This window comes from Rhamphochromis sp. 'chilingali' (assembly GCF_963969265.1).
Source record: "Rhamphochromis sp. 'chilingali' genome assembly, chromosome: 9".
NCBI lineage: Eukaryota > Metazoa > Chordata > Actinopteri > Cichliformes > Cichlidae > Rhamphochromis > Rhamphochromis sp. 'chilingali'.
The window spans coordinates 8525796-8542256 of record NC_137936.1 but is presented as its reverse complement, the minus strand read 5'-3'; the positions used below and the strand labels follow the sequence as shown (position 1 = coordinate 8542256).

Here is a 16461-nt window from a genome sequence, read left to right as displayed (position 1 = left end):
AATAAACAAAAACAAAAAAATCAGCAGCAAGTCCTTAATTTTCTTATTGATTTTACACTTGTGTCTCAAAGGTGCCGTATAAAAAGGGGTTACTGACTTATACTTAAAAACAAATTTCCCACGTGTGGGACTAATAAAGGTTATCTTATCTTAGTGTACCTAGTCTGGTTTTATTTCTTATTCTTTTTTGATTTCTACTGTAATAAATAAAATTTTATTTTACTCTTGGTCCTTGGACCAGCTCATCAAAAAGGACCCTTTTAAACGTGCAAAATTTCTGTTTCAACATTTTCTGTTACCTACTTTCATATTAAATTGTCAGAATGATAAGATCTACTGAATTCTGTCATTTTATGCAGCCTCTGCATTCTTGATGTAAATGGGGTGCAAAACTGTTCACCATCACAGCTCTGAATGGAAAAAATGTTGCCTGATAACAGTACTATTGCAAAATTCCAAAATTGCTCATTCTCCTTCCCTAAATCAATATGTTCAATTAAATCACGGAAGTGGAGACATCTGTCACTCGTCTTTAGGCCAGCTCATGAGTGAGACAGCGTTGTGTCACTTCTTACATTTTAGAGCTCTTTAAAAAAAGAAAAGAAAAAGGAAAGGATCTAATTTCTCAATCTGAAGCAGTGGTAAAGGGTGAATCCTGGAGTCACTGTCATGAAAATAAAAAGGTAAGAAGCGTCCTTGATTCTCTGTAAATATATCTTCTTTTATTTTGGGTCGATGCGCCTCTTGGGTTTAGAATAAAATTCAGCTATGTTTCCCTTAATATTATGTTTCACGTGCCCATTTTTTCTACATTTAACTGAAGCTTGTTTATCATTAACTAAATTGGAACTTCATACCAACAACTGGCAACACATCAGCTGTGTGTCTGTGCTGCACATGCATGTAAATCTTTTTCTTAAATGCCGATTGTAGAGAAATGGCTTGTGGTTATACAAAATCAAAAGGCAAAAGGTTTTTGGAGACTTTGAGATCTTAATTTCACAAACAACTCTGTGGGACTAATTTTGCTGTAGACATGATCCATTTATTTATATTTGTGATGCATCAGTTCATTATTGTTTAGTCAAATTTCCACGGTGGCACTAAATATGTGTTCAATCAATTTAGGAAACACAGGTGTGCAATTATAATAAGATAAATGATAATCTGCTAGGGCATGTTTATGCATATATGCAATTACAAGTCACATTTCTTAAAGGTTTAGTTATGACAGATAGTTGGTTCTGTATTTAAAAGTGACAAACACATGCAGATGTAAGGAACAAACTAACCACAATGGAGAAGCAAAACATGACTAATGGCATTTCTCTTTTTTTAAACCAGTTAAGCTTAAGTATTGTTACACAGTGGCCATATTCACTTTCTGGGATCATTATGACTGGTGAAAATATGTATAAAATGTGTCCTTAAAGTTTTATCAAAACTCTGCTGTTCCAAAACATGTTTAACAAAACATTTTCGGGGAGATTTATTTTAGCTGTTTTTCTGTCATCTTGTTCCATACTGCAATAAGGAGAACAACCCAAACACAACACACCTATAGAGTGAAGTCTGAAACATTTGCACCAAGAAGGTCAGTCACTGTGGCAGAGGGGCAAGTAAAGCAAAACAGTCCAAAAAACTCAACTAGGAACATAAGGAAACTAAGTAAAATGCAAAAACTCATACCTGAGCAAGAAAATGGAAACAAAAACTTAGAAAAGTTTGATGTGGAACACTGAAAGACAATTTTCCAACAGTATATGGTGTAACAGTGTGAATAAAGCTAAAAGATGGAAGCAAACTAACCAACATTCAATAAAATCAGAGATTCCAAAATAAAGTAGGAACTAAACAGAAACCTCAAACTATGACACATGAATGCACATCACATGACTATCCATGTACACTGTGCATCAGCATGTTTTTGTAAATGGGAAGAAGATCGTTGTTTCCTTAATTATGACAAAACACGTAGGATATTGAGTGACTGATAAGATCCACTTGTGCATCTTATCAGTGGGTGAGAATGTGGGTGTCTACATGTTTGTTTCCAATAGTCTTTTTTTGGCCTGTCTACACTTAAACAGTGTTTTAATATCCTCATCCTTTAGCATTTCATATCTTTGAAAAAAATACATTGTGGTTTGTCAGGGACTAAGCAGTAAAGCATAAAGGACACAGGTGGTTTTAATTCAAAAAATGGGTTTTATTGACCCAAAAATCTGAAAATATATTTAACAAAGCCAAAACTTAAACAGGCAGACCAATAAAAGAGGTCAACTCAATAAACTAAACTCAAGATAATAATTAACAAAACCTCAAACAAACATATGACAAACTGACCTGCTGAAATGACACACAGGTGACCTTAAATACTGGTTTAGCTAAACCAAATGACACACACGGGGGAAACAAGATGGCTGCCATATAACCAACTAATACAAAACAATTAGACAAACATGAAACACCCCCCAGGCAATGAAGCATGTGGTGCAATCCAATTAAGCTGTCAGTGGTACTTCAGGTCTCCCAGCCCTTTGCCACACCTTTGCCAGACAGGAGGAGAAGCCAACCCCCAGGTAACTCAAACAAAGAAAGATGTATTAATATAACATAAAACAGAACTTTGACCTTGCAAGGTTAATGTGTGCACGCCATATAAACATTGGAAGGTGTGATGGAAAAATAAATACATTTAATAAAGAAACAATATTGAACAATAAGTAGAATATTTTAAAGTAGTGACTGTAAATTAAACTAAAGTGAATCAACGGGTGGTGAGGTGTGAAGCTTACCATGTGTGGCATGCCATCACATGGTTGTAGTTGTATTCATTGATGGATTAGTACAGTGCTTCCCAAACTTTTTCCAGCCACGTACCCCTTGAGACATGTCACCCTCAGCCGCATACCCCCTACTACGAACGACTCTTAATTAGTGTCTATAAATACATTGCAATATCGCATGCATAAAGATAAATACTGCACAGTCGATTATTTCTCACCACCAAATGAATTTATCAATATTTTTTAGTAATGACAGAGTTTTAATAACAAACTTTACTACTTAATACTAGCAGTGTATCAAAGGATTTATTAGAATTCACTTTTTTGTCGAGAGCATAAAGGCCATGAACTTTCATTAAACAGAACTTTATTTAATGTGATGGATGTGCTTGAGCAGAGGCACACAGCTCTTCAATGTTTGGCTCAATTTGGGAAAGGCTGAGTCTTAAATCGTTTTCCACACAAAGTCTTGCTCTGTATTTTGTTTTCATGTTTGTTAAAGCAGAAAATCCCTTTTCGCATAAGTATGTGGTGGCGAAAGGCATCAGAGTCTTGACAGCGCGCTTAGCCAGCGCGGGCTGTTCAGTGCGCAGCCCTATCCAGAAATCCGCCAGGTTCTTTTGAGCGTGTTCAACTTTTAGAGATCCATCTGTGGCGATTTCAATTAGGCTCTCCTGGTCAGACGGTGATAACGAAGTAGGCACGGCGGTGAACGGGTGACGTATCCAATCATTTGAGCCGTCCGTCTCTGGGAAGTATCGGCGTAACTGCACCGCCAGCTCCTCAAGGTGCACGTTACATTCGCGCTTTACACTTTTAGATAGTGTGAGATCATTAGAGCACAGAAAATCATGCAGCACAGGAAAGACTTCAGTGTTGTTTGTATCCAAGCAGTTCTTCCAAAGGTTTAACTTCTTTATCATGGCCTCAACTTTATCTTGAACATTGAATATAGTTGCAGAAACGCCTTGTAATCCGAGACTGAGCTCGTTCAGACGAGAAAATATATCACACAGATAAGCCAGGCAGGTAAGGTACTCTTCATCATGCAAATGTTCAGACAGCTCAAAGGGATGGTTACTGAAGAAAACTTTAAGTTCATCCCTCAACTCAAAGAAACGGGTCAGCACTTTCCCTCTAGATAGCCAGCGAACCTCTGTGTGGAGTAATAATGTCTCATGCTCGCTGCCCATCTCATTGCACAACGCAGCAAATAAGCGGGAGTTCAGCGGCCTGGCTTTCACAAAGTTAACCATTTTTACACTCGTGTCCAAAACATGTTTCAAACGGACAGGTATTCCCTTTGCAGCAAGAGCCTCTCGGTGGATGCTGCAGTGTACCCAGGAGGCATCTGGCGCGACTGCTTGCACACGCGAAACCACACCTCCGTGTCTCCCAGTCATGGCCCGTGCGCCATCAGTACAGATGCCAACAGATCTGTCCCACACGAGTCCATGTGTGTTCATGAATGTGTCCAGCTTTTGAAAAATATCTGCGGCAGTTGTCCTTTGTTCCAGCGGTTTACAGAACAGCATGTCCTCCTTGATGGTTCCTTCATGAATGTAGCGCACATATACGAGAAGATGCGCCAGGCCAGCCACATCCGTGGACTCATCTAGCTGTATTGCATAACATTCACTGTGGCGTATGCGCAGAAGTAGCTGCTGTAAAACATTTTCTGACATTGCATTGATGCGCCGTAAGACAGTATTGTTTGATGATGGAATGGACTGTATCGTCTTTTTTGCCTTTTCCCCCAACATTGTCCCTACCATATCTAAAGCAGCAGGGAGAATGAGGTCCTCCACAATAGTGTGGGGTTTGTTGTTTTTAGCCACTCTGTAACTGACCATGTAAGATGCTTGTAGTCTGTTTTTATTCATAAGATCTGGCACCTGAATGCAGGTTTTACTTGTTGAAAGTGATTTTAGCTGTCGCTCAAAATATTCCCTTGGTTTATTTTTCAAATGGGGATGATTTGTCTCTAAATGTCTGCGCAAAAGTGAAGGTTTCATTGAGTTCTGAGACAATACTTTTGCACAAATAACACACTGTGGCCGGGGAAATCCACCAATATTTATACACGTAAACCCCAGCGAAATATAATTGTCATCATATTTGCGCTTCTTTGATGAGGTTGTGTTACAGTCCGTGCTGTCATGCTTTCTCCCACTTTGACGCTCCGCATCAGACACTTCATCACTTTCCACATGGCTGGCTCCAGCTATGCTAGCCACTTGGCTAGTAACCACAGATACATCCCTGCTAGCACTGCTAGCATCCAAATCTGACGAACACATTGTTGTTGAACAATCACCTGTGCGGTCACTGGAAAATGCATCTTCAGATATGAGCTTATTGGTTGTTGTGGCCGGTGTCTCTGTGGTAGGGCCTTTTTTTCTTGTTAACCACTTGTCCATTTTCGCGCTGCACTGAATGCTTGGAGGCAACTTCAACTGTTAGGTGTCAGTCATTTGGGCAAATCACGCCCATGTATTTTGTCAGAGCTATTTTTTTGCTGAACACCAGAGGGTGGTATATAGTCATGTATTTGACAGGCAAAAAAAACTGCATTAGCGCAAATTTCGGCTTTTAAAACTTTTGATCCCCACTCCAACCCCAACCCACGCGTACCCCCTACAGCCACTTGCGTACCCCCGAGGGTACGCGTACGGTAGTTTGGGAACTACTGGCTTAGGGTATATTAGACTTAATAGTTACTATATACAGTAATGGATTTTGATACATTTTACATCAGATAAAAACTTTGGTTGTAAGATTCAGATAATTATTTATTAAAAGCTAGACATGACAATTTGAAAGAAAAGCATGGTTTTGTGCCCTCCCTTCCCCTGTTAATGCCCTACCTGCCCCCCTGGCAAAACTTTGCTAGATCCGCCCCTGCACAGTTACCAGCTGTCAGCTAAATAGAAAAGGATCCTGGTGTAGAAAGTAATATTAAATAAATTCTAACAACAGCTTAAATGTGCTACTGTTGTTTATCCGCTGGTTTCCTCTTTCTGGCGCAAAGTGGGCGCTAAACAAACAAGAGAGACGGGAGTCGCGACAGAAACGCTGATCAGCTGATCATTGATCAGTTTCATGATTGAAGTAGCAGCAGGAGGGGGAGAGAGAATGAGAGGCAGTCAATCCATATATCGGTTGTTAAGCATAGCCTGGGAATGCTTTACAAAAATTCAGAGATGAACTTACACACTTGCTTTACTTCTCTGGGATAACGTTCTCGGAGATTAAGTGCTGGTTTGGAAGCACGTATTGAGGCTCCAAATGCTCAACCAGACCCCGTACGGTGTACATTTTAGGACATCGTCAGGTCTCAGGAAAAAAGTCATCAGGTCTCAGGCAAAAAAAATCGTCAGGTATCAGGAAAAAAAGTCGTTGGGTATCAGACAAAAAAATGTCAGGTCTCAGTTCTCAGGAAAAAAGTCGTCAGGTCTCAGAACACGAGCTATCAGACGGAGAGAATCTTCCTACAGGTGGCGCTGTTGTCATGTGCCAGCCGAATTGATTTCCAAATACGTCATCAACGTGTGACAGTGAAAGAACGAAAAGTCATAATAGACTATGTGCAAAAAAAAAAACAAACTATGTGCACGTTAGCATATGCTACTTCCCGTGCAGAAACTCCTGTGGGGAGCTTTGTTTCCGGTGTCCTATTCGTGCCCTGTTTACGGTCCAAAACAAGTTAAGCAAATGAATGAATCAAGCGGCGATTTACATTTCTATAGATGTCTCGGGCATTTACCTAATATATCTGTAAATGATGTTCATCGACTTGACAATATTTTTTCCCCCGAGCCTCAGAGCAAAAGAGAAAAGGGATTCAAATGTTATATTTCTCAGCTGTCCCTCGTTTATCGCGGGTGTTATGTTCTAAAAATAACCAGCGATAGGTGAAATCAAGTAGCCAATTTTATTTTTTTGACGGTGCAAAACGTTTCGTGGACATCGTGGACATACAGTACTGCACTTCAGAGTCACATTGCTAGCGATCGATGCAGCGATTCTGTACTGTACAGGAGAGACGTCACGGAGGAGATCGTCTGCAGCGATCAGGACGCAGGACACAATGTGATGTAAAAAAAAAAAAAGCATGCAAACTTGCACTAAAAAAATCTGCGAAACAGCGAGGTGAAAGGTGAACCGCGTTATAGCGAGGGACCACTGTAATTTTGAAGGTAAGTCACAACATACCCTTCGTAAATACTAAAGTATAGAAACCCTTACCAGCAATCATTCATTTTTTGTGTGGCTTTTTTTTCACGGTTTGTTAACATGCTGTGTAGGTGTGTGCTTGACTAGCTGATCTCGACATAATGGGGGAAACATCTGGTTTGACTATTCTTCACCTGCAGTGTGAATGCTGAACATTTGCCTGTTTAAATCATAAGACCAGTCACTATACAGAGATGTGCTTCTGAATGTGGACGATGTGTCTTCTGCTGCAGTAATGCAGTTCTGCTTGTGTTGAGTGATGTAAACAACTGATCGATCTAAACTCTTTAAACGTCAAAATTGATCATTAGATTTTTTATGACACAACAGTAGTGAGTGTTCCCACCTGCTGCTCTTTGTAACTTAACGCAATCTTTCCATTTTCGAGTTTTAGACCTGATTTTGGAGTATATCTTCGCAGTAGCGATTGACTGCAAAGTAAAGCAACCCTACATCCGGTCTCAAACCAAGAAGACCCTGTGCAGTTTCTCGTGCACAGGGTCTATTGACCTCACCGGAATTCTACCACAGTTCATGCTCCTAACGACACAACGTAAGTTTAATTTGCTCTCCCTTTTGTCCATACTTGTTGGACAGTTGTGTTATATTAAGTTGCGGTTAGGTTGTGAAAGTTACATAACGCATATCAGAGAAGGAAAGCTAATTTTGTACGATAAAATAAGTCAGCACTATTTTTGTCTGACTAATTCCTTCTAGCTAGCGACAGTGGTGTTGAAACGCGATCTAAATTTAAACTGGTTAGTAATTGTTTTATATACGTTTCAGCGAATGGACAAGCTGAAAGCTTACGAGGAGCCTGCATCCTTTCTGTCGCTGTTTTCTTTATTTCTCTTTTTCTGTTGCTACTGTCAAGATATTTTGTGATCCCGATATGTTGTTTTTTGTTGTTGTTTATAGATTTGCTGGAATATGTCATCTGACGAAGATGAAAGGAGTATCCGACTTTGGCTGGTTTCTATGACTCTTCCAAAAATACTTTTTTTAATCAAGCATTAAAAATAAATGACAATACAGTACAACTTATTTAGTAACTACTGTTCACCTCTTTCATACATACACCTCTGTATGTATTATTGTAGGTTCTACCTTACAATATAAAGCGCCTTGAGGTGACTGTTGTTGTGATTTGGTGCTATATAAATAAAATTGAATTGAATATCAAAGAAGTGTATTTTTTTGCTACACTCCTCCTCTTCCTCACACACTGCTGAGTTTGTCCTGGTGGATGATCAGGGCTGCAAAGCCTCACAGATGATGTGCAGCAGTGGGTCCCTCAGTCTGTCCTCACTCTGGACACTTGCAGTTGTCACACATGGAAATCAAATGTGTGATAAGCTGCAGGATTCAAACACAAGTGTAACTTATTAATACATGTTCATACCTTTATTACACAATCAGAGAGAAAGAAAAAGAGAGAGAGTGCAGGACAGACAGGTGACAGTCTCAGGTGTACACACTGCTACAAAACGGCACCAGAGAAGGAGGATTTAGTGTTTGTGTTATTACGAGTGCTAAACAAGAAGAGTTCCCAGATGGTACAGTGGACACATGTGTGACTCCTGTGATTAAAGCATCTTTCTTTCAGCTTAACGAGTGAACCGTCAGCTCGTTCAAACACACGTTAAAGTCCGTTTGGCTCGACACCACCGGACAGAGGCAGCAATATAACATAGCTAACATTAACAGTGCAGTGAATCCTGCTTGTGCCGTGATATTCAGGACTGCAAACCGAGCAGCATCACTGACTTTCAGCTTGTTGTTTGTGGATATATGACTGAACTTAATTATCCATAAAATCATCACATTCTCTGTCAGATTAAGGACAACTATTGAACTGCATATATTTTACAGTAAAGGCTTTAAAATCAAGTTAGTACAAACATCGCTAATATTTGTAACTTTGCCGACATGTGGCCAACAGTAATGTTTCAGTGTTCTTCGTTATTAAACATTTGCACATAAATAAGTGACATAATATTCAGTACTTACTTTTGAAAGTTTAGTCTTCGGTCGCCCCGCTTCTGCCGTCTGCCGTATTTCTCGGCAAAATTATCCACATCCATATGAATTGTGGGACATACGGGACCCCTAACCCCACTTCGAATTGTGACAGCCATAGTCGCGTGGCGGTGATGTAATAGGTCTCAAAATGCGTACTCCAAGCATGCGGTCTCTTAATTGGGACACAGCCGTTGTGTCGTTCGGAGCATGAACTGTGGTAGAATTCCGGTGAGGTCAATGACCTTATGTTCTTCCACTGTCACACACGTTGATGACGTATTTGGAAATCAATTCGTCTGGCACATGACAACAGCGCCACCTGCAGGAAGATTTTCTCTCTGGCTGATAGCTCGTGTTCTGAGACCTGACAACTTTTTTCCTGAGAACTGAGACCTGACATTTTTTTTGTCTGATACCTGACTTTTTTTCCCGAGAACTGAGACCTGACATTTTTTTGTCTGAGAACTGAGACCTGACATTTTTTTTGTCTGATACCTGACGACTTTTTTCCTGAGAACTGAGACCTGACATTTTTTTTCGGAGACCTGACGACTTTTTTCCTGAGAACTGAGACCTGACATTTTTTTGTCTGAGACCTGACATTTTTTTTGTCTGAGACCTGACATTTTTTTTGTCTGAGACCTGACATTTTTTTTGTCTGAGACCTGACTTTTTTTTTTTGTCTGAGACCTGACTTTTTTTTTTGTCTGAGACCTGACTTTTTTTTTTGTCTGAGACCTGACTTTTTTTTTTGTCTGAGACCTGACTTTTTTTTTTGTCTGAGACCTGACTTTTTTTTTTGTCTGAGACCTGACTTTTTCCCCGAGAACTGAGACCTGACTTTTTCCCCGAGAACTGAGACCTGACATTTTTTTCCTGAGACCTGACATTTTTTTCCTGAGACCTGACATTTTTTTCCTGAGACCTGACATTTTTTTGTCTGATACCTGACTTTTTCCCCGAGAACTGAGACCTGACATTTTTTAGCCACTTTTACTTACTTACTGTTACTGTCTATTGCAAAAGCATGTGATTTTTTTCTCATTTCTTTTGTTGTATCTATGGAAAAAGCCAAAGATAACACAGTTTAACAGACAGATATAAAATTGTACTTGCACCAGCAAGATGATTCCCAAAGAAGCTGAAAACTTGGCATCTTACAACGTGTGTCCTTAAAACATTTGAGGAAACTAGGCGAGGCCTTGAAATATCTACAGCAGATGAAGAGTATCTGAGAATCAGGTCCTTCAGAAAATGGAAAAAAAATCCAGCAAATTCCTGACACAAATATATCAGGCCGTTCAGTTGATCCATCCATTTTCTGAAGCAGGAGTTTCATCAGAAATGGTCTCTTGAGAAGGGCTGCTCACAAAGGTAGCCATATTTACATATTTAAAGTCATTGGCAAGAGGTCTTATAGAGCGGTGAATCCAACGGAGGAGGCCAGGAAAGACGTACAACAGTGGGTGTCTAAAGCCATCTGTGAAACATGGTGGAGGCTCTGTTTCACAGATGGAGATTTTTCAAAATTGATGGAATTATGAGCTCAGAAACTCACATTTTGATCCACCATATAACATCATCTGGAAACAGTCTGATTGGGACTGGCTTTGTTCTTCAGAGATAACAATGATCACAAACATGCTGCCAAAAAAGTCAAAGCATAGGTGAATAAAAAACATGCAATGAAGTCATCAAACTGCCTCCCCAGAGCCTGCACCCCAACATTATGTAGTGTAGGCTCATCTTGATAGAGACCAGAACAAAAGGCAGCCAACATCCAAAGAAGAGCTTTGTATATCCTTCAAGAAGACTTTCCCATTTTCCAAACAAAATATAAAGAAATTAAATGTATACCTCACTATTTTACACTTTAAAACAATAGCTCATGAGCATAATATGGATATAAAATCTGTGCGTATAAAAATATTTCACTTTGCGTGTTTGCTTTTTTTGACTCATAAGTACATATGTCCTAAACCCTGACAGGGTAAATCATTTTTTTGTCTGTAGTGAACAGTGTTTTAAGGACAAAGTTGGATTGTTTCGCAGTAACTCAGCTTCTTGTGAAATTAGAAAAATAATCCAAATTATTTTGATTTTTAATAGATTTTTTTATTGATATTTTCAGCAAGGCAACAATGAGAATACAGCCAGTCTCACTGAACCTTAACAAATGAACTGCAGACTAAATTAAGCATGACTCAGCTTTTTAAAATATGGTTATAACACAAGTATGATTTAAACCATAGCAAGTGCATGAAAACTGCTGTCTTCTAAAAGGCCAAATGGAAGGTATTTTTCTGTGGAAAATCAATATCCGACACACAAACACTGAACATTATAAAACGACTTAATGAACTGGAACTTATTTTTCATAAGCAAGACCCCAAAGAATCACTTTTAATGAAACAAGATATAAATTTCTGTGAAATAGGTTGCATAAAAAAGAAAAAACAAGAGTTTCTTCTGAAGCTCTTTCACTGGTGATGTAAAAGCAATAGCTGTCGACCAGAGGCTAGATTTGACATGCCAGGCTAATTAGTGCGATTATCACACAGCTGCGCAGGCTGAGAGGATTTGAAGTGGTTTTATCAAAAGGATCATTTTCTGAGGGAATGCCTCATCCTGACAGCGTGTGCAATGCCAGACCCAGTTCAGTTTGGGATGTGCAGCTGCTGTCTGCTGAAATATGTACATGGATTCGAATGGATGAACTCTCAGTGGACAGTCTGAGATTTTGCACATGAGTAAATCTGCGATGCTTATTAAAGGTTTTCCAAAGGCCTAAGGCACTGCCTCACACCTCAAAGCTGATTGGTTATTTGGAGTCTGACAGTTCATAGTCAGCATTAGATTTCCTTGAAATCATTGTCAGACTTGGCAGAGTTTAGATAGAAACCCAAGCAGACCCAGTGATATTACCAATCTTATCTGGCCATTGTTATTGACATTGAGGTAAAGATCAGAATGAAAAACTACAGTTGATCAGCTTAGCAGCTCAGCTTAGAAATGTACTTTTCCTGGCATCGAAATGTATGCATAAAGGAAACCCTTTATATAATAGAGTCCAAACACATAAATGCTGGGCCACAGACCCCTGACAAACTTTGTTTTGACTTACATATTGATTTATATAATTCATTAAAAATGTTAGGGTTACTGTATGAAAAAACGTTTTCCATTTTCAGGGGTCAAGTTGGAACCAATTACTGATTTTCCATTGAATGACCTTTGGTCCATTGGTCAGTTACTATGAGTAACATGGTAGAGGTTAGATAATGCAGTGAACTCATAACCAGGAATTATAGCACAAATCCCTTAGCTTTGTGGAACATTTATTGCCTGGTAATTTAATAGTTTGGTCTAAATGTTTTTAGCATTGGCACTTTTTTTTATAGTGCTAAAGATAGCACTGTTTATTTGAATAGCTGCAAAGCCCAGTGTAGCACTACACCAAAGTTACACCATGATGTTCATTAGGTGCTATTTCTCAAATCCTGATATTTTTACAAACCAAAAGCAGAGTTACAAAAGAAAATGGACGTTACAGTAATGCTTTCTGTATTATTTTAGGATACTTAATCAGTTAGATTACATCCGTGTTCAGGGTTGTATAGATAATTACCCACCCTCTTATAGTGTATAACAGTCCATGAAGCATAAATGCATCATTCACCCTCATTCGTAGAACAATAACATATTCTCAGTAAAAGAATCTCTGGCTTCCCTCTTGCTCAATCATTACATTGTGCTCTACTACAATACCTCATATAGCTCAGTGACTCAGGATGGCTCAGGAAAAAATGCCATTGGCCAAGTACATACACACCAGCGTTTTGTTTAGCCTGGCTTATTTAACTCCTCCCTCCGTTTTTTGCCCTTGGGTGGGCCGGTGTTTTCAGTGCTCCTCTGGACCAGCATGGCCTCTACAAGCGCTGCCAGGATTCCCCCCCTCTACCGGCCGTGATGTCACAGGTCCAACTCCAAGAGATGCCAGTGTTTTCCCCTTACCAGGTTCGAGAGTGTGGGGAAGCGAGGAAGAAGAAGTCCGGTCACCCTTTTCACCACGGCGCCCAACACAGGTCTGTCCACAACCTGACGCCTCCACCTGGCCCTTCTGCTGTGAGCCAGTCATCCATAAAGGACCTGAAGGTAAGGCTTCCAAGACTCTGGAAAACCTGCTTGAGTCACTGATGATCAGTAATGGGTATTCTCCAGTTGATCCTTGTTTCCAAAAACTGCTTAAGGATTTTGTTCTTCTTTAAATCACAATTTCAACTCTATTATGGACTATGAACAAATACAGTTTTTTAAGAGGGGACTGTGTTAATTCCATACAGGGGATTATCTCTTGACAGAATTCCTGTTTCCAGACATTTGGCATTAAACGCATTTAATCCTATTTGCTCCACTACACTGACATATTTTCATTCATCTGAGTCCTGGAATGACCGGATAGACCCTGAAAGTGTGAGTGTACACATTTTTCAGTCTGCGCTAGTTATAAATATTAGTTTCCTGAAATAAGAGGTCTTCAAATATAGTTATTTTTCCAGGTTTGAGATGAAGAGAAAGTATGAGTATTTACATTCTGCATTTTAAGTGAGTAAGGAGCTGTTAAAGAAAATTTTGACTATAGTTGGTGTGTAGCTGATGGATTGGCTCTATAGATTTGATGTGTATTTGAGTTAAAGTAAAATGACTTTACCATCGCTCTGTTTCACTGGGTTCATTCCTGCTGCTCACAGTCTTTTTGCTGATGTGTTGCACCTTTGATATATCATTGTGTTTAAGCCTGCCATAATGTTACTTGGTACATGGAAAAACACAACATTACTGTAATAAAGCAGATTATTTATGGAATTCTTTTGGAGGATCTTTTTCTTATACTTCATAACTTTCACACAACCCAGACAGAAATGCCATGTGGGCAAACACTTCCTGACAGTTTGAACCTTGTCTGTCTGGATTATCAGAGAGACCCCCCTTAAGACATGTATTCAGTGCAAAATTAGCTTAGAAGTACCAGGCAGAGCTGCTGGAGCATGAAAGTGAAAACATAAAGCTCAGTTGAAGTCCAAAAGGGGATGGGGGGGCCCTTAATTAGTCAAGCTTTCTCTGACCCCTGTGAGAATGGAGTGTAAAATAGTTCAGGGATTGAGACAAAGGCACTCACTCAGCAGTGTTAAGAATTGGGTTTCACAGAACTGCATATGACTTTGTTTTTGGATTTGACTGAGTTATGGCCAAAATTTTGGTGCAGATGGCTGGTAATTGATGACGATATGGGGTTTGATGCTTGACAGTTTCATAACCAAGGAGACAGCTTTGAGCTGCAGAGAAATTTGGGTCATAAAACACCGAAACATGAAGCGAAGACATGTTGTTGTTAAAACAAAACCAAAACTTTAATTTATGCAAATGCCTCTTTTTTGTCAGACCTAATGGCTGGAGAAAAGACCCTATAGGAAAAAAGACCAACTATAATATTAATAAAAAATAACTTGAGTTGAGATAATGTTTACACGTTTTTTTAACAAATAGAATAATGTAGTCCCACATCCTTAACCTTTTCCATTTCATTTTTTTGATGCATGTTGTGGACCCCTATTGGAATTGATAATGTTGTTTCTACTCGTAACCCTACAGAAATGTTGTCATTTTTTGAGCTACTGCTTCAACCAAGTGTTTGCTAAATTGTGGGATGAATTAAATAAAGCCCATTTATTATGTTATCCTTGGGAAGTACCTGTAGCAACACAAAACTCTAACGTCTTACTTGAGTAACCAGACTTCCTGCAATGGCATATCAGGATGGATTGTTTAGTGAAATGTTTCTTTAATAGTTTAGATCATTTCGACTTGTTGGTAAAACGTAAGATAAGAAACACTTGATCTATATCATGTTTGGGATATTTACGCTGCTCTCAAGCTTTAAGAACCAGCTAAAATTCAGACTACTTAAGACTGACAGCACTGCTTATAAAATTATATTTAGGTCATCTAAAAACCAAATCTCACTCAGTTTGAAAACTTGTTAGAGAAACATTTTAAAGGTGATTTTTTTGCAGTTTAACATCTTAGTGTGTAATAATAACTGCTTTTTGATTCCATGGTGCACCACTGATAGGAAAGCTTCCTTAATTTGTGCCTATGAGCTGGAACTGTTCCTCTTGGGGTTGTGCTGTGTGTACACGGTGGCTTCTAAGATCATATCAGAGCTGTTACAAAACGTCTGTTTTACTTTGCATGGAACAACATACGGACATGAAAAAGCTCCATCAGCAGCTATTTAAAGTTTGCCTGCCAGTCCACCTTCTAAGTTTCAGAACTTTGTCTTGTCTGCTTCAGCTGTGCTTGAATAAAATTCCCTTATTATGTGTGAAGGCGGAATTTCAAATTCAATTCAATTCAAAATTTATTTGTATAGCACATTTAAAAACAACAGAGTTGAACAAAGTGCTTCACAATCTGTTAAAAACAAGAGAAAACAATAGAGAAACAAATAAAGATAAATAAGAAGACAGTGAATTAACAATAGAAGCATAAAACAGGCCTGATGGTACTCATACTGAACTCGAATTAACAGCCAGTAAAAAAGTGAGTTTTAAGACGCAATTTAAAAGACTGAATAGACTGAAGTACGAATCTCCTCTGACAGATTATTCCAGAGTCTGGGTGCTGTTACTGCGAAGGCCCGATCTCCTCTATGCTTCAATCGAGACCTTGGTTGTGCTAAGAGCATCTGGCTAGATGATCTCAGTGCTCTTTCGGGGTCATAAATGTTGAGTTCGTTTAAATAACTAGGCACCATATTATTTAAAACTTTAAAAGTAAGTAAAAGAATCTTAAAATCAATACAATATTTTACAGGGAGCCAATGTAAATTTGCTAAAACTGGAGAGATGTGTTCATACAATCTAACACCTGTTAAAAGACGTGCAGCGGCATTTTGGACTAACTGCAAGCGATGGAGAGATGAGTGTTGGAGACCCAAATAGAGAGAATTGCAGTAGTCCAGTCTAGAGGTGATGAAGGCATGAATAAGTGTTTCTAGGTCTCTTGGAGGAAGATAAGGCTTAGCTTTGGCAATTTCACATAACTGATAAAAACTTGTTTTCACAACTGTGGACACTTGCTTCTCTAATTTAAAGGAGCTATCTAAAAACACTCCGAGATTCCTTACAGTGTGAGAAAGATGAGAAGCAAGAGGACCGAGGGTGTCAGTTAACTTGTTTAAAGGCATTACACCTGTTTCTACAGCTCTGTCGCACATGACGTCCCACCGGGCTTCTCTCCTATCAAAGTTGCTCAAAAGCCATTATTTTCTGGGTTAGTGGTAGGATTCTGCATGGTATCGTTTGAAGGATTAATGATTAATAATAATTTTATTTATTTATTTATCTAGCTC

At 39.1% G+C, this 16461-nt stretch overlaps 1 protein-coding gene across 1 annotated transcript in view; it reads left to right on the top strand.

Annotated features, from left to right (window-relative positions):
* The first annotated feature begins 550 nt into the window (after window positions 1-550).
* mitfa (melanocyte inducing transcription factor a) overlaps window positions 551-16461 on the top strand; it is a 32149-nt gene continuing 16238 nt past the window's right edge. Inside the window, exons 1-2 of the mRNA XM_080892096.1 lie at window positions 551-683; window positions 12953-13202. Of these exons, the coding sequence (XP_080748222.1) occupies window positions 670-683; window positions 12953-13202 (264 nt within the window). The 5' untranslated portion in view covers window positions 551-669. The remainder of the gene's footprint in view (window positions 684-12952; window positions 13203-16461) is intronic.